The sequence below is a fragment of the Pleurodeles waltl genome, chromosome 6, assembly GCF_031143425.1.
Source record: "Pleurodeles waltl isolate 20211129_DDA chromosome 6, aPleWal1.hap1.20221129, whole genome shotgun sequence".
In the NCBI taxonomy this organism is placed as follows: Eukaryota; Metazoa; Chordata; class Amphibia; order Caudata; family Salamandridae; genus Pleurodeles; species Pleurodeles waltl.
Window position 1 is genome coordinate 53145862 of NC_090445.1, and position 27043 is coordinate 53172904.

General features: G+C 44.0%; 1 protein-coding gene across 1 annotated transcript in view; it reads right to left on the reverse strand.

The window, feature by feature from the left end:
• Nucleotides 1-27043, reverse strand: part of LOC138301475 (complement C4-like) — a 685953-nt gene that overhangs the window by 390264 nt on the left and 268646 nt on the right. Inside the window, exons 19-23 of the mRNA XM_069241987.1 lie at nucleotides 24498-24609; nucleotides 18777-18847; nucleotides 14311-14450; nucleotides 13252-13461; nucleotides 12231-12282 (exon numbers count right to left, since the gene is read on the reverse strand). Of these exons, the coding sequence (XP_069098088.1) occupies nucleotides 12231-12282; nucleotides 13252-13461; nucleotides 14311-14450; nucleotides 18777-18847; nucleotides 24498-24609 (585 nt within the window). The remainder of the gene's footprint in view (nucleotides 1-12230; nucleotides 12283-13251; nucleotides 13462-14310; nucleotides 14451-18776; nucleotides 18848-24497; nucleotides 24610-27043) is intronic.

Genomic DNA, 27043 nt, shown 5'->3' on the forward strand with positions numbered 1-27043 from the left:
AGACCTAAACACACCCCTAAATTCAGTATTTAGGGGCTCCCCAGAACCTAGGAAATCAGATTCCTGCAACCTGAAGACGAAGAAGGACTGCTGACCTGAAAGCCCTGCAGAGAAGACGGAGACACTAACTGCTTTGGCCCCAGCCCTACCGGCCTGTCTCCCCACTTCAAGAAAAACTGCAACAGCGACGCGTTCCACAGGGTCCAGCGACCTCTGAAGCCTCAGAGGACTACCCTGCATCTAAAAGGACCAAGAACTCCAGAGGACAGCGGCTCTGCTCCAAAGAAGAAACATCTTTGCAACAAAGAAGCAACTTTTAAAGACAACACGTTTCTCGGCGGTAGCGTGAGACTTTGCACTCTGCACCCGACGCCCCGGGCTCGACCTGCAGAAAAACAACACTACAGGGAGGGCTCCCCGGCGACTGCGACCCTGTGAGTAGCCAGAGTTGACCCCCCTGAGTCCCCCCCAGCGACACCTGCAGAGGGAATCCAGAGGCTCCCCCTGACCGCGACTGCCTGCTTCAAAGAACCCGACGCCTGGTAAAGACACTGCAACCGCAGCCCCCAGGACCTGAAGGATCCAACCTCCAGTGCAGAAGCGACCCCAGGTGGCCCTCTCCCTTGCCCAGGTGGTGGCTACCCCGAGGAGCCCCCCCTTGCCTGCCTGCTTCGCTGAAGAGACCCCTGTGTCTCCCATTGAAACCTATTGCAAACCCGACACCTGTTTGCACTCTGCACCCGGCCGCCCCCGTGCCGCTGAGGGTGTACTTTTTGTGCTGACTTGTGCCCCCCCGGTGCCCTACAAAACCCCCCTGGTCTGCCCTCCGAAGTCGCGGGTACTTACCTGCTGGCAGACTGGAACCGGGGCACCCCCTTCTCCATTGAAGCCTATGCGTTTTGGGCACCACTTTGATCTCTGCACCTGACTGGCCCTGAGCTGCTGGTGTGGTAACTTTGGGGTTGCCCTGAACCCCCAACGGTGGGCTACCTTGGACCCAACTCTGAACCCTCTAGGTGGTTTACTTACCTGCAAAACTAACAAACACTTACCTCCCCCAGGAACTGTTGAAACTGTCTGGTTTTAAAATAGCTTATTGCCATTTTTGTGAAAACTGTACATGCTATTTTCCTGATTCAAAGTTCCTAAAGTACCTAAGTGAAATGCCTTTCATTTGAAGTATTACTTGTAAATCTTGAACCTGTGGTTCTTAAAATAAACTAAGAAAATATATTTTCCATACAAAAACCTATTGGCCTGGAATTGTCTTTGAGTGTGTGTTCCTCATTTATTGCCTGTGTGTATGTACAACAATTGCTTAACACTACCCTCTGATAAGCCTACTGCTCAACCACACTACCACAAAATAGAGCATTAGAATTATCTCTTTTTGCCACTATCTTACCTCTAAGGGGAACCCTTGGACTCTGTGCATGCTATTTCTTACTTTGAAATAGTACATACAGAGCCAACTTCCTACACCCCATAACTGGAAGAGTTGATCCAGAATCTCCTGGTCCAGTTCCCATTCATGGTAGGGGATAATTGTCCTGCTCAGGGTATCCGCCAGCATGTTGTTGTGTCCTGGGACATGCTCTGCTTTCAGAGAAATGTTGTGCGTTATGGCCCATTTCCAGATGTTTTGAGCCTGTTGCGAGAGCTGTAGAGACCTTGTGCCACCCTGTTTGTTTAGGTAAAACATGCTTGTGGTATCGTCCGTTCTGCTTAAGACATCTGAGCCCTGAAGTCTTGGCAAAAAAGCTTTTAGTGCGAAATCTATTGCCTTGAGCTCCAGCTGATTGATGTGGAGCTGTCTGTCCCTTGGAGTCCAAGACCCACTGATTCGGAGATCTTGAAGGTGGGCACCCCAACCTTCGAGGGAAGCATCCGTTGTCACGATATAGCGAGGCACCTAATGAAGAAAGGTGAGACCTCTGGACAAATTTGCCGGTGTAGCCCATCAAGCCATGGCTGCTCTCATTTCAGGGGTGATGAGATTTTTGTCCTCGAAAGATCCCTGAACCTGGCACCATTGCACATCCAATTGCTCGTGCAGGGGTCGCATATACAGCCTGCAGTCTGGGACCAGCAGAATGCATGATAATATCATTCCCAGCAATGACTTGTAAGTGCGAACTGAAATGCACTTTTTTGCCGAGAGGCCACAGGCTAACCTGTTGAGCTTTAATTTCCTTTCCTGCGACTGGTATACCTTGCTTTGGACAGTGTCCAGTACCGCTCCTAAGAAGTTTAATGTCTGTGTGGGATGAAGATGCGATTTCTGGTAGTTGACGGTAAGTCACAACTGGAGGCAGAGAGATATGTGATGCACCACTTGACATTTGAAGGTGCTTTTATGAGCCAGTCGTCGAGATAGGGAAACACCTGTATACCCGACTGGCGAAGATGAGCCGCCACTGGAGCCAGCATCTTTGTAAAAATTCTGGGGGCTGATTTTAAACCGAAAGGTAGGACCCAAAACTGTAGATGCATACCAGCTACCTTGAACCTGAGGAATTTCCGATGATTGCGGTGTATCAGAACATGAAAATATGCATCCTGGAGGTCTAGGGATGCCATATGATCTCCGGTACTCAGGAAGCGCAAGATGTCCTGCGGTGTTACCACTCTTCAGAAACTTGTTTAGCGACCTTAAGTCCAGAATGGGGCGCCAGTCTCCTGAAGGTTTCTTTACCAGAAAGAAGTGTGAATAGAACCCCTTGTTCCTGTGAGGAGCAGGGGCCAGCTCTATTGCTCCCTTGCGTAGCATCACTTGTACTTCCTTGAGGAGTTGGTCTACTCATGGAGGTGGAGGGCCCGACAGAAGGATGTCCGGTGGTTTCTGTATGAACTCCAGAGTATGTCCTCTGGCCACTACGTCCAACACCCGCCTGTCTGATGTTATGACTTTCCAACGAAGGAAGTGGGTAGTGATGCGACCCCGACCTTGAAGCCCCTGGTATTGTAGGAAGCTGGTATGGCTAGCTGGTCATTTGTTCCGGCTGGTGTCTCTTCCCCGTGGCGCTGGCCTTCCCTTTGCCGGGTGCCGGTATGCCGCGGTAGGTGGTAATCGTTAATGCTGTTGATGTTGGCCGTAGGGCTGTCTAGGTCCTGCTGTAGAGGACTTTTACTGGGGTCTGTGTTGTTGAAAACCCCCTTGAAAGGAGTAATTTACTCTGTCTCTTGCCCCACAAAAGGGCTGCCTGCGGTACTGCAAGGTACCAAGCAATCTCGCAGTGTCAGTATCTGCTTTGATGGACTGTAGCATGTCGTCAACATGCTTCCCAAATAGACTTTCCCCATCAAACACCATATCTAGAATGCAGCTCTGGACTTCTGGGCGGAAAGATGTAGACTTGAGCCATCCCTGTCTATGCAAGATCGCTGCTCCTGCGAGTTGGCGGAATCCTGTTAAGGAAACATAAATCGTGCAGTCAATGATTTCCGCTGCTATCCGCTCGCCCTCTTAAAGCACTTTCTTTGCTTCCACCTTGACCTCCCCAGGTATCAAATCCAGATAAGCTGACATGTCCGCCCACATCTGGCGATCGTACCTCCCTAGTATGGCCAAGGAGTTGGCTGCCTTTACTGTGATCGCCGCTACCGAGGAGAACTTTTTCCCAATGTTATCCAACCTCCTCCCATCCTTGTCTGGAAGCGCTGCGATAGGTGCCAAAGGGTTCTTTGACCGACGTTGTGCAGCCTGGAATATTCCTCAGGGGGTGAATCAACTGGTCCTGCCGGCGGCGGCGACAGCGTGGGAATGAGGTAGTCATCCCACTCACTAGGGGCTGCCTCAGAAATCTCTCTGATGCTGCGGGGGATATGGCAAGACGTTGCTTGGAGACGTATGCCTTGGAAGGATTGATGATGACTTTTCCCCCATGGAAATAAAAGAAAGAGGGAGGAATCTTGAGGACTCCTGCTGTGCTCCGAAATCTCCAGAGGGGGGCATGATGGTCGACGATTGAGTGGACAAAACGTCCGTCCCTGCCGCTCACACTGCAGTATTCCTCGTCGACAGTTCCCTCGTCGACGGTTCTCTTGTCAACGGTGTTGCCGCCGACGGGACTCTTGTCGATGGTTGTGCCGTTGACGGATCTGTCGTCGACGGTGGTGGTGTCGTCGACGGGTCTCTTGCCGACGGATCTCTCGTCGACGATGCAGGTGTGCTAGTCGACGACGTTTACCTCATCTTTGAGGACAGGCGCTTCGTCAACGATAGTGCTGTCGTCGACGGGTGGACCATTTCTGCTTCCACTGTCGACGATGCCTTTTTGAATATCTTGGCCGTTAGGATCGTCGTTGATGAAAGCGGTGATGATGTTATAATCACTAGAGATACTGCCGTCGTCGACGAATGTTTTTGGGAGGTATCGGAGGAAGGCCTTACTGAATCACTCGTCGGCGACAGTGACAGAGAGACACTTTTTGTGGGTGCTTTTTTCCCACAGGCGTCGTAGGCTCTGAACGAACCTTTTTCAAGAGCTTTGCCTGGGTCTCTGATCTGGCAGTAGTAGGTTCTTGGTGCCCCTGTTTCTCCATAGATTTATGCTTTGTCTTCTTCATCACCTACTTTGGGGGTTCCTCAGATAGTTTTCCTTTTTCTCCAGGACATTTGAGGGAGCGAGATGATGCTTCGCTCTCATCTGAGGATGGATTTTCCATGGCTTTCTGTCTCTGGCGCCACTACAGAAGCCTACCCTCACGGGATTTTACAGTCTCTCACCTTGTGGTCAGGATGGAGGCAGTAGATACACTTTCTGTGGGGGTCATCAACGTGAAGTCTCTTCTTCCCACAGCTGCCACAATCTCTAAACAGACCTTTCTTAGCCTGCTGAGACATGTTAGAAAGGTAAAAGTGAAATTTTCTGAGAGAAAAATTCCTGTCAGAAAGGTATACTGAGCAGAGCTCAGGGAGACTCCCTTCACACGACGTGCAGTAGAAAATCTGAGGGAAAGAGCCTCTGTTGGGAGTGTTCTAGAGGGTGTCGACGCCTGATTGGCTAAGGTTCAACTTTGGGTCTTTTTGCATAACGACATGGATATGCTAAAAAAGAACCTAAGGGGCCCTTGTGGCCTAGTGTGTAAAGTGTACTGCTATGTGTATTTCAGGTTACCGTGAGACTCCTACCTCGACGACGGGGATGATTCAAGCATGTGAATCTATGAAAGATCCAATACTCGAGAAGTTGAAGATGTAGATCATGATTGTCTTGAGGTAACAGAATTGTGCACCAAACCAAGGCCTTATATTAAAGATACCCAATTGGAAGAAAATGACCAAATTATCTTTGTCGATGGCTCATGCCTGAGAGACTCAGTACGAGTGCTGAGAGCCAGATACGCTGTATGTACGATCTCCAGTATCCTTGAAGCGTCTTGGCTTGAGAGAGTATATTCAGCTCAAGTGGCTGAATTGGTTGCTCTTACTAGAGCTTGCCATGCTTCTGCCCAGCTGAGGGTGACTATCTATACTGATAGCAGATACGGATTTGGAATTGTTCATTATTTTCGCCAACTATGGTCACAGAGGGGTTTCCTGACCTCTTCTGGTTCTCCAGTGAAAAATGGTGAGAGAATTAAGGAGTTGTTGCACGCGATTCAGTTACCTCATGAAATTGCCGTGGTGAAATGCAGTGCTCACCTGAAGTCACAAGACTTTGTTTCAATGGGAAATGGATATGCAGATCAAGTCGCAAGGTTTTGCTCATTGAACTGTATATCGTTTAAAGATCAGTGGGAATTGTTACCTGAAACAGAAAATGAGACATGCACAGGATACGCCTTATGGGTGATTGACACGTTAGAAGAATTGAGATTGTTGCAGGGACGTGCCAGCAAAGATGAGAAGCGTTCCTGGGTTAGGATGCAATGTGTACAAAGACCAGATGATTTGTGGGTTTCAGATGAAGGGAAAGTGGTCTTGCCGAACAGTCTCCTGTCACAATTTGCAATGTTTTACCATGGGCAAGCACATATTGGGAGAGATGCCATGATCAGGTTGTTCAAAATTGACTGGTTTAACCCGAAGTTCAGGCAAGCTGCAGAAGCGATCTGTCACAGGTGTATCATTTGTCAACAGATGAATGCGGGGAAAGGGACAGTGGTGAATTTGAGCCACACTGGGAGAGCAGGAGGTCCATTTAGCAGAATGCAATTGGATTTTATCGAGATGCCTGTGTGTGGAGGTTTGAGATACGTGTTGGTGATTGTGTGTATCTTTAGTCACTGGATTGAAGCATACCCTATACGTAGGAATGACAGTCTCACAGTAGCGAAGCTGCTGCTTAGGGAATTGATACCACGTTTCGGGTTTCCGATCTCTTTAGAATCAGATAGATGAAGTCACTTCAACAACAAGGTGGTTAAAGTATTGTGTGCAGCATTGAACATTGAACAGAAGTTGCATTGTAGTTACCGCCCTGAAGCATCAGGACTAGTGGAGCAGATGAATGGTACCCTGAAGTCAAGAATGGCAAAAATGTGTGCAGCCACCAATTTGAAATGGCCCGATGCGTTGCCTTTGGTGCTAATGTCAATGAGAAATACACCTAACAAGAAAACAGGACTATCTCCTCATGAGATTCTCATGGGCCGAGCTATGAGACTGCCCGCAGTGCCTGCGAATGCTCTTGTGAATATCACGGATGATATGGTGTTGAACTACTGCAAGGGTCTGGCTGACGTGGTCTGCTCTTTCTCTCACCAGGTGGAAGCTACCACCCTGCCACCGATAAATGATCCCGGGCACAACCTGAAAGCTGGTGACTGGGTTGTCATCAAGAAACACTTAAGGAAGTTGTGTGTGGAGCCACGTTGGAAGGGGCCATATCAAGTAATACTGACGACAACAACTGCTGTGAAGTGTGCGGGAATTCCAAACTGGATCCATGCCAGTCACACGAAAAATGTGACGTGTCCAACTGATGAAGAAGTTGAGTTGTTGAAAGTACCAACAACAGAGAAGGAAGTCTCAGGGCCGGAGAGTGATCGAAGGAGAACTGAGACAGAAGGAGAGTCCGTTGAAGACGGCTCAGTCACTCCAGTAAAAGACAAAGGAGAGGAGACCCAGAGGGGTGACGGTGAGCCTATCTCAACTGAGGCACCAGGAGAGCCAAGTCAGAAGGAGGCTCTCCCGGAAGCAGACTAATATGGAAATGAGATAGAGCCCCTGACAGACCCAGAAGGCGAAGGAGTTGAGGCGGAAGAGAGTCAGAGTGTACCGACTCCTCCTGAGCAAATTGCAGGTCCATCAAGAGAAAGCACCATAGAGTCAGAGGAGGGCGAAGGGTTGCCCCAGGAAAGACCAAAGGTTAGAGAGACGCTGAAAGGAGATAAGTGGCCGGAATTGCAAGTGAAGAAAGGGAAAGTGGTTGTCGAAGATGCAATAGAGGAAGACGTTGATACAACAAGGAGAGAAGATCTGAGTGAAGGAGAGTAGCAAGGTGATCGCAAGTTGAAAAGAAAGAGAGTAGCAAACAGAAGGTGCGCAGGTCCTGAATGGGCGTATACAACGTCAGCTGAATGGCAACAAGAGCTCTTGCCGTTTTGTTTTGATCGAGAAGTCCCAGGTCAGTACTTTGGCACCTGAGTATGGCCAAAGAGACTGAGTTGACCTAAGAAACTGAATTGAGAAAGAAAAGTTGAGAAAAGAGACTGATAACTTACTGGACGTGACATTGTTAACCTGAATTGACTTATGAAAACAGATTTTGACAAGCTGCTAACCTGAATTGACAAGGATCCTGGGAGTGAATGTGAAAGCTGTAAATAATTGCTGAAGAAAGACTTTCGCTTGTTTTAACTTTGCTGAGAAAAAGAAAAAGAGTTTTAACTGTCCTCTGTTGGTTGTTGTTTGAACTAATCCTCCTTCACTTTCTGATTCTTTACAGATCATGGCTAACATTAGAGATGATAATAGGGGAAGTAGGCGTTGCAAATGTTTGAGTGTTGGTTTGGGTGTCATGTGTGTAATATTCATCATAGTTGTGATTGTGGGTATGCCATTAGTGGGTAAGAGTGGAACTAACAATGCAACAATTCCTGAGACCGCCACTGCACTAACAGCTTGGGAGAGGTTTGAGCAGGATACAAAATATTTGCATGAGGGGACTAACGTTAAAGGGGAATTATCAACTAATGTTTTTTATCGTTTGCTGAGTGAGTATGTTGACACCATGGATGCGAAAGATTTTTATGTGTGTACACAGACTCCTGTTTCAGTACAAGAAGGGGTTACCTATCACAGTCTGCTATTAACATATGGGATAAGTTGTAGTCTGTTACTAACAAGATTCTATAATCAGGAAGAGATTCAATATTTTTATTCGGACCATGACCTTGTGTTTTCTTATGTGCCTGTCATAGAGGATTTGAGTAGTGTAGCTAAGTACTATAGCATAAAGTTAGTTAAGGGATTCTTTGAGGCGACATTAACAATTATTTCATCTTATGCACTCCGCAATAATTTGACATGTTTGCTTACACCTGTAGAGAAAAGCTTTTTAGATCATACGGAAGATAGAAGAAGGGCATTGAAGAGTAAATTGGAGAAAGGATTGCAGCAGCAAGCTTTTGCTAGTAGTGGGAGTTACAATGCGGTTAGGGAACAGGGGAAGTTAGCTTTAGATGCACTACACGTAGGTAAGCTTTGCATATCTAGACCAAAGTCATATTATGACAATGTGTTTGTGGGAATGAGTGAATGTAAGCATTTGTTTTTGTTTCAGAGTAAGTGGACGTTCATGATAAATGGACAGGATCCAGCGAGCCCTGGGATCTATTATATATGTGGACTTAATGCTTATTACCGTCTTCCAAAGGGATGGTATGGGACATGTTATTTGGGGATAGTTTTCCCAAAGATATATCAACTTGAGGACTTGAAAAGGTTTCCGAAATTGTCTGAATTACATCGTACTAGACAGAAGAGAGAGACTGCTGCTGATGTAGTAGGAGACATATTTGGGGCAATAATTCCTACAGTGGGAGTTATCTTAAACTCCATAAAAATTCGAAAGTTGTCTCCTATTGTGGATAACATGCTGACAAATTTTACAGGGTGTATACTCCTGATGGATACTGAACTTGCTGCGGAGAGGGCTATGACGCTTCAAAACAGGCTTGCTTTAGACATTCTTTTAGCGAAAAATGACGGAGTCTGTAAGATGCTTAATGAGCGTCATTGTTGTGCTTATATACCAGACAATAGTAATGAGATTAGAAGTATGCTTACTAACTTAACTAGGGATAGTACAGATTTGAAGGAACTGAAAGAACCAGGTTGGAAAAGGACTTGCTTCGGTGGGGCGCTGGTTTAGTAGTATTTGGCATGGGATATTGGCAAAAATAATACAGGAGATATTGATTGTTATAGCTTGCTTATTTGGATTATGGCTATCATGTAAAATTAGTAAAAGAATAAAGTTGAAAATGGCGAAAAATAATAAGAGGGAAGAAAAACAAAGGGAAAAATTGTTTAGGGCAAAATCACAGGGGGAACAATTAAGAGAAGAAATTGAAATGAAGGAATTCTAGAATGTAAATTGTAAAGGGGAAGTTTTGTGTGATGACAAGAGTCATCAGAGGAGGGATTGTTGGAGTGTTTCTTTTAAAATTAATATTAACATGAAAACCTTGCAATATAATGTATAATGAAACTGCATAGAAAATCTGTTAACGTAGAAAATAATACACACATTTGAAATGTGCCCACGGGGAGTGGCTATCAATGTATACGAAGACTAATGAAAATTATTAATGATGAATTAATCATGTACCAAGGGTTTGAATTTGTATTAGCATATCTTAATTAGAGTCATGTATTAGGGGTTTGTTAACTTAATCACTAGGCCTTAGTTTAGCGAGGGTCTGGGCCCAGCTGCCTGGTCTCATATTAAACTGTGTTTTTCCTAACGTGCAATGTGCTGCTCTCCTGAAGGACACAAAGCTGTACTTTTCCAGAAGCTAGATATGTATGAGTAACCGTAGTAAGTTCTTTCTCATGGGACCCGACTTGCTCAAGGAGACATTCTTGCTGAATGCAACAGTGTAATTCGTAACAGGTGAAAGGCTGCCTAGACTAGGAGAAGACAATGGGACTACTGACTGGAGCGTAAAGTGTAACTTTTCTTTCCTGACATTCCACCCGATGAAGACGTCAATTAACGGAGCCAATCAACTGCATGAGAACTGTGTTTTGTGGAAAATTCTAGTGAGGTACGTGGAGAATTATTGGACAGAGATAATGTTGCACCAAAATTGATCCAATGGGAAATTAAGGGCTAGTTCGGCTCTTTTGATATAACCGCATGACCCGGGGAGAAATCAGCCATTATTGGGACACTTTTGCCATTATTCTGACATTCTGCCTCAAGCCATACTTTGCCAGTATTCTTTGAAACTTTGCCATTTATTCTTCTGATACTTTAACCATCCTCAGCCCATTCCTTGCCTGATACTTATTTCTCCTCCTTATGAGGGAAAAGCCTTACTCTTAGCTATGCCCTACTGAGACTTTGCCCTGTCCTGTTCTTGCTGATGGTGAATCGACTGATGTCCTGAGGACGAAGACTGACGCTGATTGCTGATTCGTTGGAGGGGTAACTATCTGATGAAAATTGTAATTGTCTGTTTGCCTTTTCTTTCTAGGTACCAACTGCTCTTTTGATAGAGGCCATAGTTAGATGTTTTCCAAATTTGTGTTTGCTAAATTGTTTTGCATGAAGCCCAACATGCCGATGCTAATTCGAGGTTAGTTAAGGTGTTCACCAAAATCTGACGCAAATAGACAAATGACTGAATTCTTGCTTTGTTGAATCACGTATCATTACAACTTGCTAAACTGTTTCTTACTAATGACATGTTAATGTTGGACGTATATGCTCTATATTTTGATTAATTGTGTTTTAATTACAAGTTTGAAGAGTTACTGATGAGATTGATTGCTAATGAGATTTACGGAGATGATATTAGATTGTAACAAATAGGGAAATACATATTCTAACTCTTAACTAAATTTGTGTGGTTATTCATGACTGAAAGGTCATGGTGTGTTCGCTTTATTGATTTATATTAAATGTTATTGATTATCTAGTGGGTAGTTACTAAGAGATTAATTGGGTTATTGAAATATTGATTTTGTGATGCCAGAAAGATACCTCGTACTGGGAAGTCTCCTTGTAAGTTTACTTACCAAGGTTCTGACGCGCTATCACTTGCAAGGAGAAATGAAACTGGTCCTATGTCTTTTTCAAACGATTCAGGCTCAATCCCCTGTGTACCGGCCCTTTGTAGTAAATAATAGCTTTAAAGGTTTTCCCATTGCCCAATTGTGTAGCTTAGACCACACCACACACCACACATCCCATTGTTTCTTGCAGCATTTACTAATTAGTACTATTGTTTCTCAACCACAAACGGATGGAAAACTGAGTTAGATTGAAAACTGTGACCATCAAGTTCCAAACGAGTGTTGAACTTGTTTTAAAACGAACCCTGTGAATAACCTTAAAAATCCCCAAGTACTAGAATCAGTGCTTAATTTGTAAATAAAAACATGCTGGTGCCCAAAGCTCTTCTCTGAAACATGTGGCTGCTGCAATTAAATGTGCGAGCACAGAATACTGTGATCCTGAAGCCATCTCTGGCCTCTTTAATCAATGTACAGCCATTCCCTGCCCGTTCAGCTCACTCTTGCAGCTTTCTGCTTTCTCCCTTTGTGACGCTTTTCCATTTTTCTCTCTCTCCGTCTCCCCACACGTGTCTTTTGCTTGCAGTAAATGCTTGAGGCAGAAAAATAGTGGTGGCCCTCAAAAAGAAGTGCCAGTGCCCGCACCGGAAACCACCACCTCAAATTAAGTACTGACTAGAATGCTCTTGGTAAATGTTTTTAAGAAATAAGGTGAACAGCAGGGAGATGAGTCAGAGAATGGGAGAAATAAGCACATCCGAGCAGTTCCAGTGCCCTGGTGCACATCCATAGCAATCTCAAGGAAAAACCCTGGATCTAGAGATATCTTCAAGCCTCCTGCAAGCTTTAATTCACCTCACCAATTTTCAGTTCTCAGCTTTTCCAGCAGCACAGGGACCTGTAGGCTCCCAAAATTCTCATTTTGATTGACAATTTACAGAGACATAGCAAAGATAATTTCAACCAATAACAATGGGATTTTTTTTTAGGACCAACACAGAGCCACCAGCCCTCGGACATGCGTCATCACACTCACCGTTGGTGTCAAGACTGTATGTTATTTCTTCAACTTTGGCTACGCCCTCTCTCTGCCAAAAAAGAAAGGACACACCAGTGAGAATCTCAAGTTGTAGAGGAGAGAAAGAGAGACAGAGGGAAAGAGCTTGAGAGAGGGGTAAAGAAACTAAACAAATGGAATGTCTGGGAAGAGACCTGGGGAATATAAAGGACTAGAGAAAACTGAATTAGGGACCTCTAGGTGCATATTGGGCGTGTTCTGTTTTTAGGCGCACTGTGCTGTGATAAAGTAAGGCACGGTGGTACAATGGCATACACATGTATCTGGGAATCTGGCATCCGATTTGATGCTCTTTCCTGAGAATCATTTGATTTCATACCACTGAGCCATTGTGTTGATCACCAGAACATATGTCACCATAACCACCAGGTATCATCTTCACTTAGCTACTAAACCCTATTGGTTTATATGTACCCCAGCCTACTACTAAATCACATCATAACGTAGGCAACAAACTATAGTCAATAGGCCTTACCTAATCTTGTCCGATAGAATATATATATATATCACAACTTATCCACCAGCCCACATTGGAACCTGGCCTATACACCACGTCTCATCGTATTGCAATTTTACCCAAGCACTAGAACTCATTCTAACACAGCAAGTAGACCACATCTCAGATTAGCAACCAGAACATTTCACAACATTGCCACAAGGTCAAATTAAAACGTAGCAATCGTAACCCACAGCAGTGTTGCCGCTAGATAACACTTTAATTAAGCCAGTAGATCACATTGCAGATTGATGCCAAGGCCACATCTCAGTTTATCAAGTAATTCACATCTCTATCTTGCCACCCCACCGCACCATAACTTACCCATTAGACCACATTTAAATGTGAGATGCTACATCCCCTCACTTCATTACATTTTGTTGAAGGAAGCAAATCTACTGAGGACTGTAAGGAGATTTACAGAGAAAACAAGAGAGCAAAGTCACAGAAGAATATAGAGACAGACTTCTGAGAGTTCCTCACCACAATTTTCAGGATCTTCGTGATTTTGTCACTATGGCCTTCTGGCGCTTTAGCCAACACAGTGATGGGGATTTCCTTCTTTGCCATGGGGACGATGGAAAAGGGCACCGCAACTGCAGAGTTTTTGGGCACCAGCACTTTGTATTCTCCCTCTCGACCTGACGTAGCTGGGCTGCAGAGTCCTTCTGTGGCTTCCAAAGATACCAGCGTCTAGTTAAAAAATGGCCCGCAAGGACCAAAGCATTGCAACAGGAAACACAAGGCAGTGTTATCGGTTGGCTTTTTAGAGAATACTGTTATTAAGTACTAATGAAGGCATTCATCAGAAGCAGTGACACTGTGATACAGAGGTGACACTGACTAAGGCAACCATCAGTACAGACTGATAGGGCAGGGCTGTGGCATAAAGCCTTTGAAGTTCACATGTGCTAAGGGGTCATTCGTTTCTCTCATCAAGGACAGCTACTGCTTCCTTTAAGCCAAGACGGAAATATACTGGTAAACGGAGATTACCTGGTCAGGAGGTTTGTTCACTGGCTTGGGCCCCTGTAAGGCCTGAGAGGCTTGGAGAAAGTAAGTTTCACAACAATCTATATCCAAGCTCCTTGGAGCTTTCAAGCGCAAGAGCCTGACAAGTAAACCCTTTGTTTCCCACCGGTCACTCCACCTGTGTTGAAGGGATGAGGTTTTGTTTAAAAATATTATGAGACACAGGAGTTTGCAGTTAAACTATTTTCACCAGAGAGTGTGTGGAGGTTCATGAGATGTTGGTCATTATCAGCTTGCACAGTGGGCGATGCAATCACAGCAAATTGAAAATAAACAGCCATGACACCATCTTGCTGTTTGCATGATCCTCATCCTCTACACTGTGGTTTGGACTTTGAACCAGTTCAGCAATGGTCTATGTCCACAGGGGAGTGAAGTAAACTTGTTCTTGCCTATATATACATAACTTAATGATATTTTGTCCACCATATTCTGGTAGCAAGATATTCTGTAGTCAATGCTAAAATGGAATACCATGTCACTTCTAGAGAGTTTGACATGTTCACTTACCTGCATATCCTCTGAGACATAGTTGTAGAGGGTTGGGCGAATTTCCAGCTGTTCAAATCGCTTGACAGAATAAGGGAGGGGCAGGTAAATATGAAATGGCTTGAAAACCTTCACTCTGAAGGGTTCCGCGATACAGAATCCTAGGAGAGCAGGACAAAAGTAATCAGGAATGCACACTTTGCATCTACTAGTGAGTAAACAAGAGTGATGTAAGGATAGACCCAGGCATGGATAACAGCATCTTATGTTTTGACCTGGCAGTGAGGAAGTAAATGTGGGCTTGTGGTGGGAACTCTGGCCTGTTTGCAGGATTCTTCTGGTTCCAAGCCCCAGTGTGAATGGAAGGAGTAGAAGTAGCAAGAGCTCCTTGTGGCTTTGCAGGGAGTGTTGTGGTTGCTGGTGGGTAATGCAGAAGTCTTCTGGTGTACTCCTTGATATTGGAGAGAATAAGCAAGTTAATGGCAAGAGCTCCTCTGGGCTTTGAGGGAAGAGATGTGCAGAGGGATACAGACGGTAGCCAACTGGTTTAGGTCCAAATGTGCAGGAGAAGATGTGTGATAGTGGCTAGAGTTCCGTAGGACTTTGAGGGAGGAGGTGTGGGCTGGTGGTGAGAGTTTAGGGCATAAGCAGGAGTCTATTAGTGTTAATCCTATCTGTGAAGGAAAAAGTGTGGACTAATGGCAAGAGCTCCTCGTGGCTTTAAAAGAATGTGGGCTAGTGGGAAGAGCTCCTTTGGGTTTTGTGGGAGGAAGGTATGAAAAAGTGGGGAGCGCAGACCTAAAGACTTTGGTCCATTGAGTTTAGTCCTACTGTGAAGAAGTAGGTGCAGACCAATGGCCAGCACTCCTCAAAACATTGGAGGTGTGGGCTGGAAGTGGGATCTCAGGCCTGAAAGGAGAAGTCCACTAGTTATAATCCTACTTTTTAGGAAGAAGGTACAGGCTAAGGACAACATCTTGTTATGGCTTGGAAGGGAGGGATGTGGCCTGGTAGCAAGAGCCCTTTGGAGAAAGATGTTTGGGCTAGACTAGAGAGTTCTTCATGGCTTTGAAGAAAAAGACATACGCTAGTTGACAGAGCCCCTCAGGGCTTTGAAGGAAGAGATGTGTGCTAGTGTTAAGATCACTTCACGGCTTTGAAGGAAGATGTGTGGGGTAGTGGTGAAAGCTTATCTGGGGTTTGAGAAAGAGAGGTGTGAGCAGGTGAAGAGCATAGGGCTAGAGACTTGTGTCAATGGGGTGGAATCCTACACTGCGGAAGCAGGTGTGGGCTACTGGCTAGAGTTTTTCAGGATTTCGGAGGCAGTGTCATCTGATGATGGGATCTCAGAGCTGAAGGCTGGAATCTAGTTCTAATCCTAGCTGTGCAGCAGGAGGTAACGGTTAAGGGCCACAGCTCCCTAAGGCTTGGATGGAAGGAAGAGTTGTAGGCTGGTAGCAAGAGCTTCTCAGGGTTTTGAAGAAAGAGCTCAGTGGTAGAGAGAGCTACTCAGGATTTGTAAGGAAGATGTGTGAGCTGGTGGAAAGAGCTATTCAGGGTTTGTAAGGAAGGGGTGTGAGCTGGTGGCCAAACCACCCCAGGGTTTTGTAGGAAGAAATTCTGGGTTTGTAAGTAAGAGGTGTGAGATGGTGGCAAAACATCCCCAGGGTTTTTGTAGGAAGCAATTCCTAGGAGGGAGGCAGTAAGGACGAGAGGTAAAACCAGCTAGCTACATTGTGTTTAGACCTGCTGTGAACAAAGAGGTGTAGCCTTTTGGCAAGTGCTCCTCAAGGCTTTGAAGAAAGAAGGGTCAACTGTTGGTGTGAGATCCTCAAGGTTTTGAAGAAAGAGGTATTGACTGGTGGGGAGAGCTAACAAGACCCAGAGGGAGTAGCTAATGGTGTGGCTCTATTGGTTCTTGACATGAGGGGGAAATTGTGACCTAACGGTTAGAGCTTAGAAAGATAGTGGCCTAATAGCAAGCACATGAAAGAAGAAATGTAGGTTAGTAGCAAGAGCACAGCAGAGTTTTATATAGTCTCTTTGTCTATGGGGTTTGAGTCTGACTGAAAGAGGAGGTGAGGGCTAGTGGTGAGAACTCGGGAAGAATTCTAATGTTCCTGGTTCTAGACATGGTTTTGATGGATAAGTTAAGACCATATGTTTTTACCTTTGCTATGGGGGAGGGGGAGTGCGCTAGCCTAGAGTTGAATGTTTGGTTGGGAAGGAGACATGGATTGAGGTGAAAGTTCCTCAAGACCATAGCTATGAATGCAAGGGTGTCAATTCTAGCTGCAAGGTAGGTAGTGTGGGATGTCATAGGGCTTGAGTCAGGAATTAATGGATCTAATCGATCTAATCCTGCATTCAAGGAGAGGTCATTGTACAGTGGTGAGACCTATAGGCTAGGTCAGGCTGGAGCCTAGAATTCATGGGTTTTTTCGACTGGCTTATCATTTACCATTCAGTCCAAGAGCTGGCTGAATCCAGGAGCCTTATGTCCATGAAAAGACATTATGCCCAAAGCAACTGTCACACTTTGAGCATTTTTATTATGTCGAATTCAGAAATGACGACCAAGCTGTTGGTCATTTCTTAAGTAGTGGCAGAAACCGCTGTGACAGCGGTTCCTGTCAATGTTTTTGCAGTTTGGTGTCATCTGTCATGGCAAAAGGGGCATTTTTTGTTTTTTCACTCTCTCTTTCCACCAGGGTTTGCCTGGTCGTGAAGGGCAGTATAAAAAATGGCAATATGTCCACCGATTGTAATTGGCGCCATCAGAGAAGTTTGGCTATGATGGTAATGGATTTGTCACTGCTGTAGCCAAACTTTTTGTCTGTCCGCATTTAAATCAGTCAGGCCGACTACTGCTGTCAGAAATCCCCAAGGTGCCTCCTGCGTTATCTGTCAGCATCCCAGGGATTAGGGCTAAATCATATCTCTGTTCTTGGTTAACCTTCATGTTTCTAAGTAAACATAATGTGCTGTGTTACACAATTGGTTTTATCAATGCTTGTTTTACCAATGCTTGTTTGCTAATGTGAGCAGGAAGTAGACATGTGCTTCTAATGTGGTGTGGTGTAGACATGTGCTTCTAATTGGGCGTGGTGACTCATCCACATGTGGAAACTCAACTGCTTTCCTGACTGGCTATAAATAGCAGAGTGAAGCATGCCTCCCTGCTTGGCTTTGTTTTGCTTCCTTATCTCAGCATCTGACTTGGCAGTCCAGACCCTGCTGTCATACTCGTATTCAGGACTTTTGAGGCAATTATTTTTTTTGTTCCTGTACCAGCTGACACCAGGCATTCCTCCAGCACTCCGGAAAAGACTGCAGCTAAGTGACTAGTATTCTCCAGGGAGTTTTTTCTTTGAGCGCTGCGCTTTCCTAGAACAGCTGGTGTATTTCAGATCTCATATTTTGTCAGAGTGCTTATCTTGAAGAGGCAAATGCATTTCTGAACATTCTACATTATTATTGCAGTTACTTGCCTAAATGTGCTTCAGGAAATCTGCTTGAGTTCAAGCACTACAAAAACCGACAGTGCAATTTTAAAAGATCATTTACGTAACTTTTCTTTCTCTAATAGCATAACTCTTGGATTTACATTGTGTCATTCATGCTTGTGTTTCAGGTTTGAGGAATTTGCTTTTTGAAGGGTTTTTCACACACACAGTGAAACCAAACCAAACTGTGCCACCCTAACTGTTTAAACCCAGAGTGGACATTTGTATTTCTTGGATTGAATTTGTTCTTTTTAGTTTAACGCTCTGCATGAAGGAAAGTTATATGTGATATAATTAATGCCCTTGTTTGTCTTTCTTGTGCATGATAAGTGCAACCACAGTTCTAATTGTAATGTGCAACAGTGAATCTCTGTGAAGCCAGCCCTAGTGTCGCAGTACTTATTGTTATGGTACTCAGTTTGGGTTTTTAGTAATGCAGTGTTAGCAATTGTGCCAACAGTTATTATTGTCCAAGAAAAGTGCTGGAGCATCCCAGTGTTCTTCTACCGCTCTCATGCCCATATCAGAAAGAGAGATTCAATTTCAAGGAAGTTGAGTGCACTAACTCTACTATCACTCTGTCAACAATGACCTGCCCCCGAAGATACAGGGTGCCTGGCTGGACCGGCAAGACGTGGCAGTGTTTTGTCTCTTTCTCTTCCACTCCCCCTTTCCTTTTGGGACACCTGCCGGGGTTTCTGTGCCCACCAGGAAGTGCCGAGATGTGTTCCAGGAGGTTGGGGGCATACCATCTCCCCTGCAGACATCCTGTTTTTCAGGTGAGTGGCACCGTCTCAACAACTGCGTTGGCAGAGTGAGAACCCAGTCGCCATTGCAATGCAATTCCCTCTCTGCCAACATCCAAATTGGCCCTTAAGTCCATTAAGTTATAATGATAGGCCAACACATCTGCTAGATTGATAGCAACGTTTGTCACAATAGCACAAGTGCACAATCTCAGTGTAACCGCTGATCACTCACCTCCCCCTTTCGACACGCTGATGGCCTGGATCTCCCATGTGGTGATGGAGTGAGGAACATAACTATGTTCTCTGGAAGACACATGAAGTAATGACAAAAGACAATCAGTGAGTTTGAATATTGCAGCCTCGTGAGGATTGTATGCTGCTAGTGATGCAAAGAAATGTGACAATATAGATGCAGTAGGGTCTTAATTATAATGTTGTTTCATCTATGAATATGAAGATATAGGAAGGTTCATTTAATAGAGCTACTTGTAGATGTGCATTGTAATTTGTTACTGTTTTGCATTCATTCTGAAAGTGAGTGCTTCAGGGCACATTGAATCCAAGCCAGGTAGGAAAAGGAAGAAGGCACCAAAAGAAAAGTACATTAATATGTATGTGGGGGAGACAATGGAGCAGATTTGTGCTATGTTAGTGGAGATGTGTTGTGGATCTAGGAGACTCTTCAGCATCTTCCTAAAAGCAGGATGCGCTATAGCATTGCATTGCATGGTGGTTGAGGTGATGAGATGAGACTGTCCAGAGAGGGTATGAATTAGATGCCACCTTGCTAAGGTTGAACCAGTCCTCAACCCAGATTACTTTACTGGTCAAGCAGAGGATTGTTAGAGTGTGAAAATTACTACTAGAATTGTGTGATTAACTGAAAGAAAAACATGCGTTTAAAAGTGCAAGGCTGAAATGAAAATTAGGCCTACACTGATAATTGACTCAGATATTTTGAAAATGAAAATGTATTTTATGTTTTACTAACTGAGAGTAATGAAAAATAATAATGACATGTTCCAGAAAATAAACAGTTTGAGTTTTATGAAATGTTGTAGCACATTTTACTGCGTTTTTAAACAGGCCTGTGTTAAGTTAATTCAGAATGAAATAAATGTGATGCTTACAAAATGCTGATGGCAGTGGAAAGTTTCGTTCTTTCTCAGACATCCTGTGTGATGATCTAATGTCCGAGAGAAATGTTCTCGTGTTGTAACTTTTATAACTTTTTGCTTAGTTTCCTGTCATATAATGTTCCACACAATGGCTTTCAGTAGTTTTATGTAGTTTGAAACATTTTATTTCTGCAAACAGAAACTGGTGATGGCAGTGAAAGGAGCTGAACCAATGAGGGAGAAAAAGAACACAAGATTTGCAACATGAAGAAACATGCTTTAGTTTTAATTGGTTCTGTCCTAACCACCCTGTAGTCTGACCAATGGTAGAGTAGCTAGTTATTTTCTGGGACTTTGATATAGCAATGTTTAGGTGATGTCAGTTCAGACTTATTCTTTCTTGCTCAAGCTCAGACTAAGGGAGATTTTGCTTTGTCCTTTGCTGTATTCAGCTGAGCTTTTATTTCTGTTAGTGAAATAATGTACTATGTGCCACTGACAGTTCAGATACATTAGGGCCAAATATTACTGAACTGTTCCCATATATGTCACTGTCCACTGAAGATTACCAGAAGATGGTCCACTGAAGAAGACTTCGCTGCCTGCTGAACCCATTAAGGAGAGGTATAACATAGTTTGCATTTGTCTTTCTTGCAGATTTACATGTTTTACTCTTCTAGAAACTCAACTGCTATTTTTGCTAGCGCCATAGATGTTTTCCAAATTAGTTTTTGTCTTCTTTTTCTTTTTGCATGAAGCTCAACATGCTCAATCTAATTAGGGTAATAGTAAGAATGTCACATTCTGAATTTGGCTTCCCAAAATAACTGATTGTGAATAATACATCTGTGTTAACTCAATGTACTCAATCTCAACTGTCCATCTGATATTGCTGTTATTCTGTATGGTGATTCTTGAGTGCCTAATAATTCATATTCTGTCAAAGCTGAGATTCTTTACAAGGTTTGGTCAGCCTGTGTTATTCATGTATCTATATAATTTGGTTTTGCGTTTGACTTACGTGATCTTAGCATTATTAATTTAAAGGGCAATAAATGTTTGAACTTTACTAAACTGGTGTGGTGATTCATGGCCAAATAAGTCATGTTGTGTTTAAATTACTGACTCTAATGTTGATTGATGATGGTATTGTTTGGTTTTGTTTATTGTTGACTTTGTTTTGTTCAGAGCCAAACACTCACACCTATCTGAGTCCAAAGGTTCATTTGACCTCATGAGGGTAAATGGTTGATTACCCTTACGTGTCCCCTTATAAAATAAATGATCAAAACAAATATATGGTAGGACGCGCCCCCAGGATCTTAATTTGGAGTTTGGTTCCATCAAAGGTCAGTCGTGTAGATGAGGTCCCAAGGCTGCAGTTTGTCTGCCAAGTTGATTTTTGACAAGCTATATTTTTGGGGAGGGGTCTAATGCTGCTGAAATCTTGAAATATAAGACACTGTCATACCATTTTTAATGTCAGATACATAATAGTCCTGAGTAAAGGTGCTCATTGTTTGCTTCAGCTTAAAGGGAGACCTTCTGAGGAGCATGCCAAAGATGACAATTGCAGAAGATGGCACAGATACAGTAGCGCCCAAAATATGAGTATTTCAAACTTATTCACAGATCAGGTGAGTTTTATATAAGCCTGAATGAATTAGACACAACAGTGAATGGAAATCACAGAATTAGTCCATAACTTTAGGATCTCCTGAATGTCATCAACACACGTATTAAAGTGAAGGAAACAGTTGTGGATGATTGCTGAAAAAAGGATAAGGTGCATGTTGAAGAGGCGCGATTTTGCAGTTGTGATGTACACCATAAGAGAAGCGCGTGGTTGGTTGAGAACTAGGTGGAGTCAATTTTCACATGAGTATCCATTCAAGAAGCAGGCAAATTAGTGCCAGGCTTTAGCGCTGACAGCAAAAAATAATTTCATATTCTCCAGGAGAACTTGACTAACGGGAATGTCATGATCTCATTATTGTCAAGATTCACAGGCAAGAGCAAGGAAGAAAATACACAGGGAGTGTGCAAAGTGAATGAAGTGTGTTTTAAGTCGCACTAGGGAGTTGAGAGGTGGGAGTGGAGCTAACAGACACCCTCTAGAGAAGAGCATAATTTCCTAATTTCATAAATCTGAGAAATCAGCATGCATTTCTGAAACATCACAGAGCGGAACGTTGTGGTTAGAGGTATAGAATTAATTTTGCATAGTCAACCAATGTTCAAAACTTCACTCTTCAGCATGTTAGGAATTTATCTGAAGAGAGATAGCCAAGGACGTCGGGGACTAGAGACACTTTTAGGGATAGATAAGTTGCCCTTCGCGACAATATAAGATTTGCATGCTGTATGATGGCCAGCAGGCAGGCCCACTGTTGAACTCTATTAGTCACTCTACAAAATGACAGGAGTCAACACCTATTGGGAGGAAATATTTTCTGCAGCGTGTTGTTCTCTAAAGGTAGGAAACTATCCTTTGCTAAATAATTAATGCATCATAGTTTTTTTAAAGAAAAGTCATATAATTAGCCGACAAAATAATTAATCTACTTACTGTATTTCAGGATCTATTTCCTGCTCTAACACCTTCCCCTATTGGCAGGTGTGGTGTAATTTGAGCCTTTATGTAGTTGTGGGTGGGATCGTAGAACCTACTATATTAATGGTGAGTATTGTTTTATTAAGAAACACAACTTCTAACATTGATGGGAGGCAAGAAATCCATTACAAGGAATAAACCCAAGCAGCCTTTGTCTTATGCCACTCGAGGTTTTCATAAACATTGGATACAGATCTCCATTCCACTGTTTTGAAAGACTACACAGGTTGTGGTTGAAAAATTTGTGGAACTCTACTTGGATATGCAACTAACTAAAGTCAAGTCGAGGTCCTAAAGAGATACATTGTCCTTTTTAAGGAGATTGGTGATGACTTGTTTAGGGATTGTGTGACCCTCCATTCTACAAGGGATCCGTTGTTGATTTGCGTGAAGTAAGGGGGCAATACTTTTGGAGGCTTTGGATATTTTTCTTCTTCTGGATCCAGAGGAAAGAAGGACCAATATGTTTTATAAAGACTTTGGCAATATTCGTGACAGGCCTTATGTTCTCAGCTATGGTAGCAGAAACAAACAAGTTTGATTCTGGTGCAGAGATCCTTGAGTTGCTTAAGAGAAAACAGTTGAAGGCTGTCAAAAAGATTTTGTGATCAGTAGATTAAGACATTGAGTCTTGGTCTGTTTCTTAATAAGTCTGAAGAGCTCTATGGCGATATTGTCTGAACTCTCTATACATCTCAACCACTGGGCTTACTGGCTCTGAAAAGTCTAGGATTCATAGTGCTGATGTGTCAGAAGACGGATATATAGGTGGTTGTTTGTGTGATGGTGTAGGATGGAATATGATATTATAGACTTTTTTTCATAGTTAGAAATTAAGGCCCAGATTTAAGAAGCTCTAGTGCCACATTAGTGTCATTTTTTTTACGCTAATGTGGCATTAGGCTTCAAAAATCTCCACGCCATATTTACAAAGTGGTGCAATACATGCATTGTGCCACTTTGCAACCCCTTGTGCCACATTATGCCTCTGCCAGGTGTGCTGAAAAAATGGCACAAAGAAATCTTTTATTTTTAACACCATTTTTAACACCTGCCCAAAGCAGGCGTTAAAAGGAGGCACACCATTAATTAAAATGGGCATTAAAGTACTGTGCAGGACTAGCGCAAACATTTTTAGAGCTATTGCCCCTAACTTGCGCCATGGTGCATCGTATATTAAATACGGTGCACAAATGGTGTTGATAGGGGGGACACTAAGGGGAGCTAGAAAAGTGACGTAGTATTGGATGCAGCGCCACTTTTCTTAAATATGCCCGATCGGGTAGTGATGCAATAGTGTGGAGGGTATGGTGGCCCAGAGATGCCAGTGGTGTTCAGCTGATGTAGATAAATAGGGAAGTATAAATAGTGTCATTATTACATATTCACACAGTTTATTGGTGCCTTTTGTATGAATATGAATTCCATGATGCTCATGATGGACAATAAGTTACTAAGAGGTGATTAGTATACTATGCACACCACCTACACGCCAAGCATGTCATTTATTGTGGCAGCAGCCCAGTCTAGAAAGAAGGCTTTGATGATGGACGAGGACCTCTTAATGGGCTTTGGGTCGGTGGAGGTCTTATTTTTGGACAGTAAGGTCATGATTTGAAAATGCTTTGCTTTGATGACATTGTTGTTGACTAGTCATCACACATTTGCACCACCGCTGAGCAGTCATGGCTTGCTGGGGTTACAGGGGGAGGGCAGGGCGGAGGAGGGGGTGGGGGACATTGAAAATATTAAAAAACAATCAATTTAAAAAAAAGTACCTCGGTCCGCGCGCCGCTCTTCTCCTCCATCTTCATCGCTGCTGCAGGTACAGGCTCCCAGCCTGCCCTGAGGCCAATCCTGACGCTGCCCAGAGGAGAGCAGGATTGTCTGGAAGCACCCTGGCTGGGCACTCCCAGGCAGACTGGGAGCCTGTGCAGGCTCTCTCCAGCCCGGCAACTGTATTGGCCCGAGAAGGCCGGCCAAACATACGTTCCCACTGAGGGGAGTGCACAGTGCTTTCACCTCACTACTCGTCACCCCATATGCCCCGCCCTTTAACAAGGAAAGGATAATAAACGTAGTTAAAGGATTTGCAGCGGTAGCTGCTGGCGGGGGGCGACGCTCCTCTGCCCAAGCGAAAGAGCTGCCACTGCCACTAAGGTCTTTCAAGTTGTGACTGCAGTAAAAGACTAAAATAGCCATGCTTAGCAACCAGTCTTACTTGTGACTTTTGTGCACATTTACTGTCTTCCACAGCCAGGTCTCAGCGAAGTCTGTTCTTGCTAAGATAGGATCTTCGTCAAATAATTCTTCCTCGTCATCCTCGAAAAAGGCTGCAACAACAGAAGAGAGAAAGGACTGGGTTCACTCTCAAACACTACCCTTGAAGAGAAGTAGCATGTGTAGGATAAAGGCAATGTATAGCACATCTATCTCCAAACACTCCCACTTTGGCGTCACATCAGGACTGGTAATTTTGTGGATAAATTGTTAACCCCTCAACTTCGGAGGTGTCTGCACAATCCTGAGCCATATTCTTTCTCCAGTGCCTGCAGAAACCTTCCATAAATAATAGCAAGGCACTTCCATTCACATTTGTGCCTCATGCCCATGTGTTACATATATTTAAATAGGGAATACTGTACCCACCTTTGTATGTATGTATCCATACATCGACAAGGCAGCAAAAGGTTTAAGTTTTGATGCATGAGTTTGTGATGCCAGTGTCCCTTTGGGGTGAAAAGGGGGCAGAAGGCAAAAGGAAGCCAGAGAGAAGTCAGAGAGAAAACACTTAAGCAATCAACACATGGGCTACATTAATGGGGCAACAACATGATCATGGATTTTCCGCTATATGGAACATTCTCAAAGCTAAGCAGCGATCAATGATGTGCTGATGCAATGTCCATAAGAAGTGAGGTTCCGCCCCTTAGGCTCTCATTATGAATCACTTGATATTTGGAGGTGGGATTACCAGGTCCTGAAATTTCTGATTCTGACCAGTATTCCCCCATAAAATTCTAACAAATAAAAATTTTCTCCGTGTAATGATGAAGGTATGCATGGATCTGCATGACTACCAGATCCTTTTCCATTCATCGCTTCCAGATTCTGTGGAGAAAAACACGGGGGTCTACTTCACAAAGGTAAACTTACACGTGTCTGTAAGTTTATGATTGTTTGTCATTCACAAAGGGATTTACAAGCAGTATCTTTACGAGTCCGGAGTCTCCGCACATAAAACAGATAGGACTGGCCTTGTACTTGTAAAGATACTACTAGTAAATCCCTTTGTGAAAAGAAACAATTGTAAACTTACAAAAAAGTGTACGTTTAGATTTGTGAATCAGGTTCTAATATTTTCTGCCTAATCAGAGCAGCTAGAAGGTGGGGAGAGGATGTGGCATAAGAGCCAGAGCTGCAGACTTTGGAGCTTGGGAACTAGGTTTGAATCTCAGCGTCGGCTCAACATACTGTGATTCTGAGCAAATCACTTAATTTCCATGTCCCTATCACACATGAATGTGTCTTTCTCTAATGTAACTGGTGCTCATGTAAAGCGCTCCAATACCTTTGGGTCGATTAGTCAAGGCCCTTGCAGACCCAGCTCAGCTGCATGAGGCTCCCCACCTCCCTGTTGCTCCTCCTCTGCCCTACCTCTTGACACTTGCGATCTTTTACCCTCTGTGTCTCTTTTCACTCACCGTTCTCTCCGCCTTCATGTGCTCTCTTCTTTGTCTCACTTTTCTTGTGCCCTGTGTCTCCCACATGCACAGACAACACCTCCAGTCCCTCAATCTAACACTACCCACCACACCAAACCCACATCCTAACAATCACTCATATGCATGCTTCTCAACACTCTTTCTCAGCAAATACGCCAAGGAGATGTGGGTTCTCCTAAGCAACAGCACGCCAGACCTCCTCTTTCTCACAGAAACCTGGCTCAACCCTGCATCTGTACCGGACATTTCTGTGGCCATCCTTACGACTAACAAGAACGCATGACGGGGCCACTTTCATAACCAAGGAGGACTTGCAATCATCCACAATGACACCATCAAATGCTCCACATCCACGGAGAACAACACCCCCTTCATGGAACACATGCACTTCAGACTGCAAATGCACATCAGCATCACCCTCAAAGGAAACACTCGCCTACCGATAGTCGGGTCTGTGAACCAAATTCAACCTCATCACAGACTTCATTGCTCCCTTCATCATCAACTTCAGGGAATTCATACTACTCGGTGATCTCAATTTCAATCTAGAGGACCAAACAGACCTCTGCTCAACAGCCCTCCTTGAAAGCCTGAACAACATTGGACTTACCCAGCTCGTCATAGACCCAACACACATTGCAGGACACATGCTGGAACCAATCTTCGCCACTAGCAAGAGGATTATTTACAACTCCGCCTCACCATTCTCATAGTTTGACCACTCCATTATTCATTTCTAAATCACCACACTACAAGCCAATGCCACCACCAGCAGAAACCTACCTAGCTGCAACTGGAGCAAAATAACAGAAGCTGCCTGACTCAAAAACTTGAAAACAGACCAACCTAACAACACTAACAACCTTGACAAGGACATCACAAACTTCAATGAATGGATCAAGAGCTGGGCAGACTTTCTCGTACTTCCAAGAATCAAACAAGTACAGCAACCATCTAGACAGAAAACAGAACGACCCATGAGGCCATTAACAGAACCACCTATAAGGCTGCACTCAGATGCTACCACCAGCAACTGAGAGAC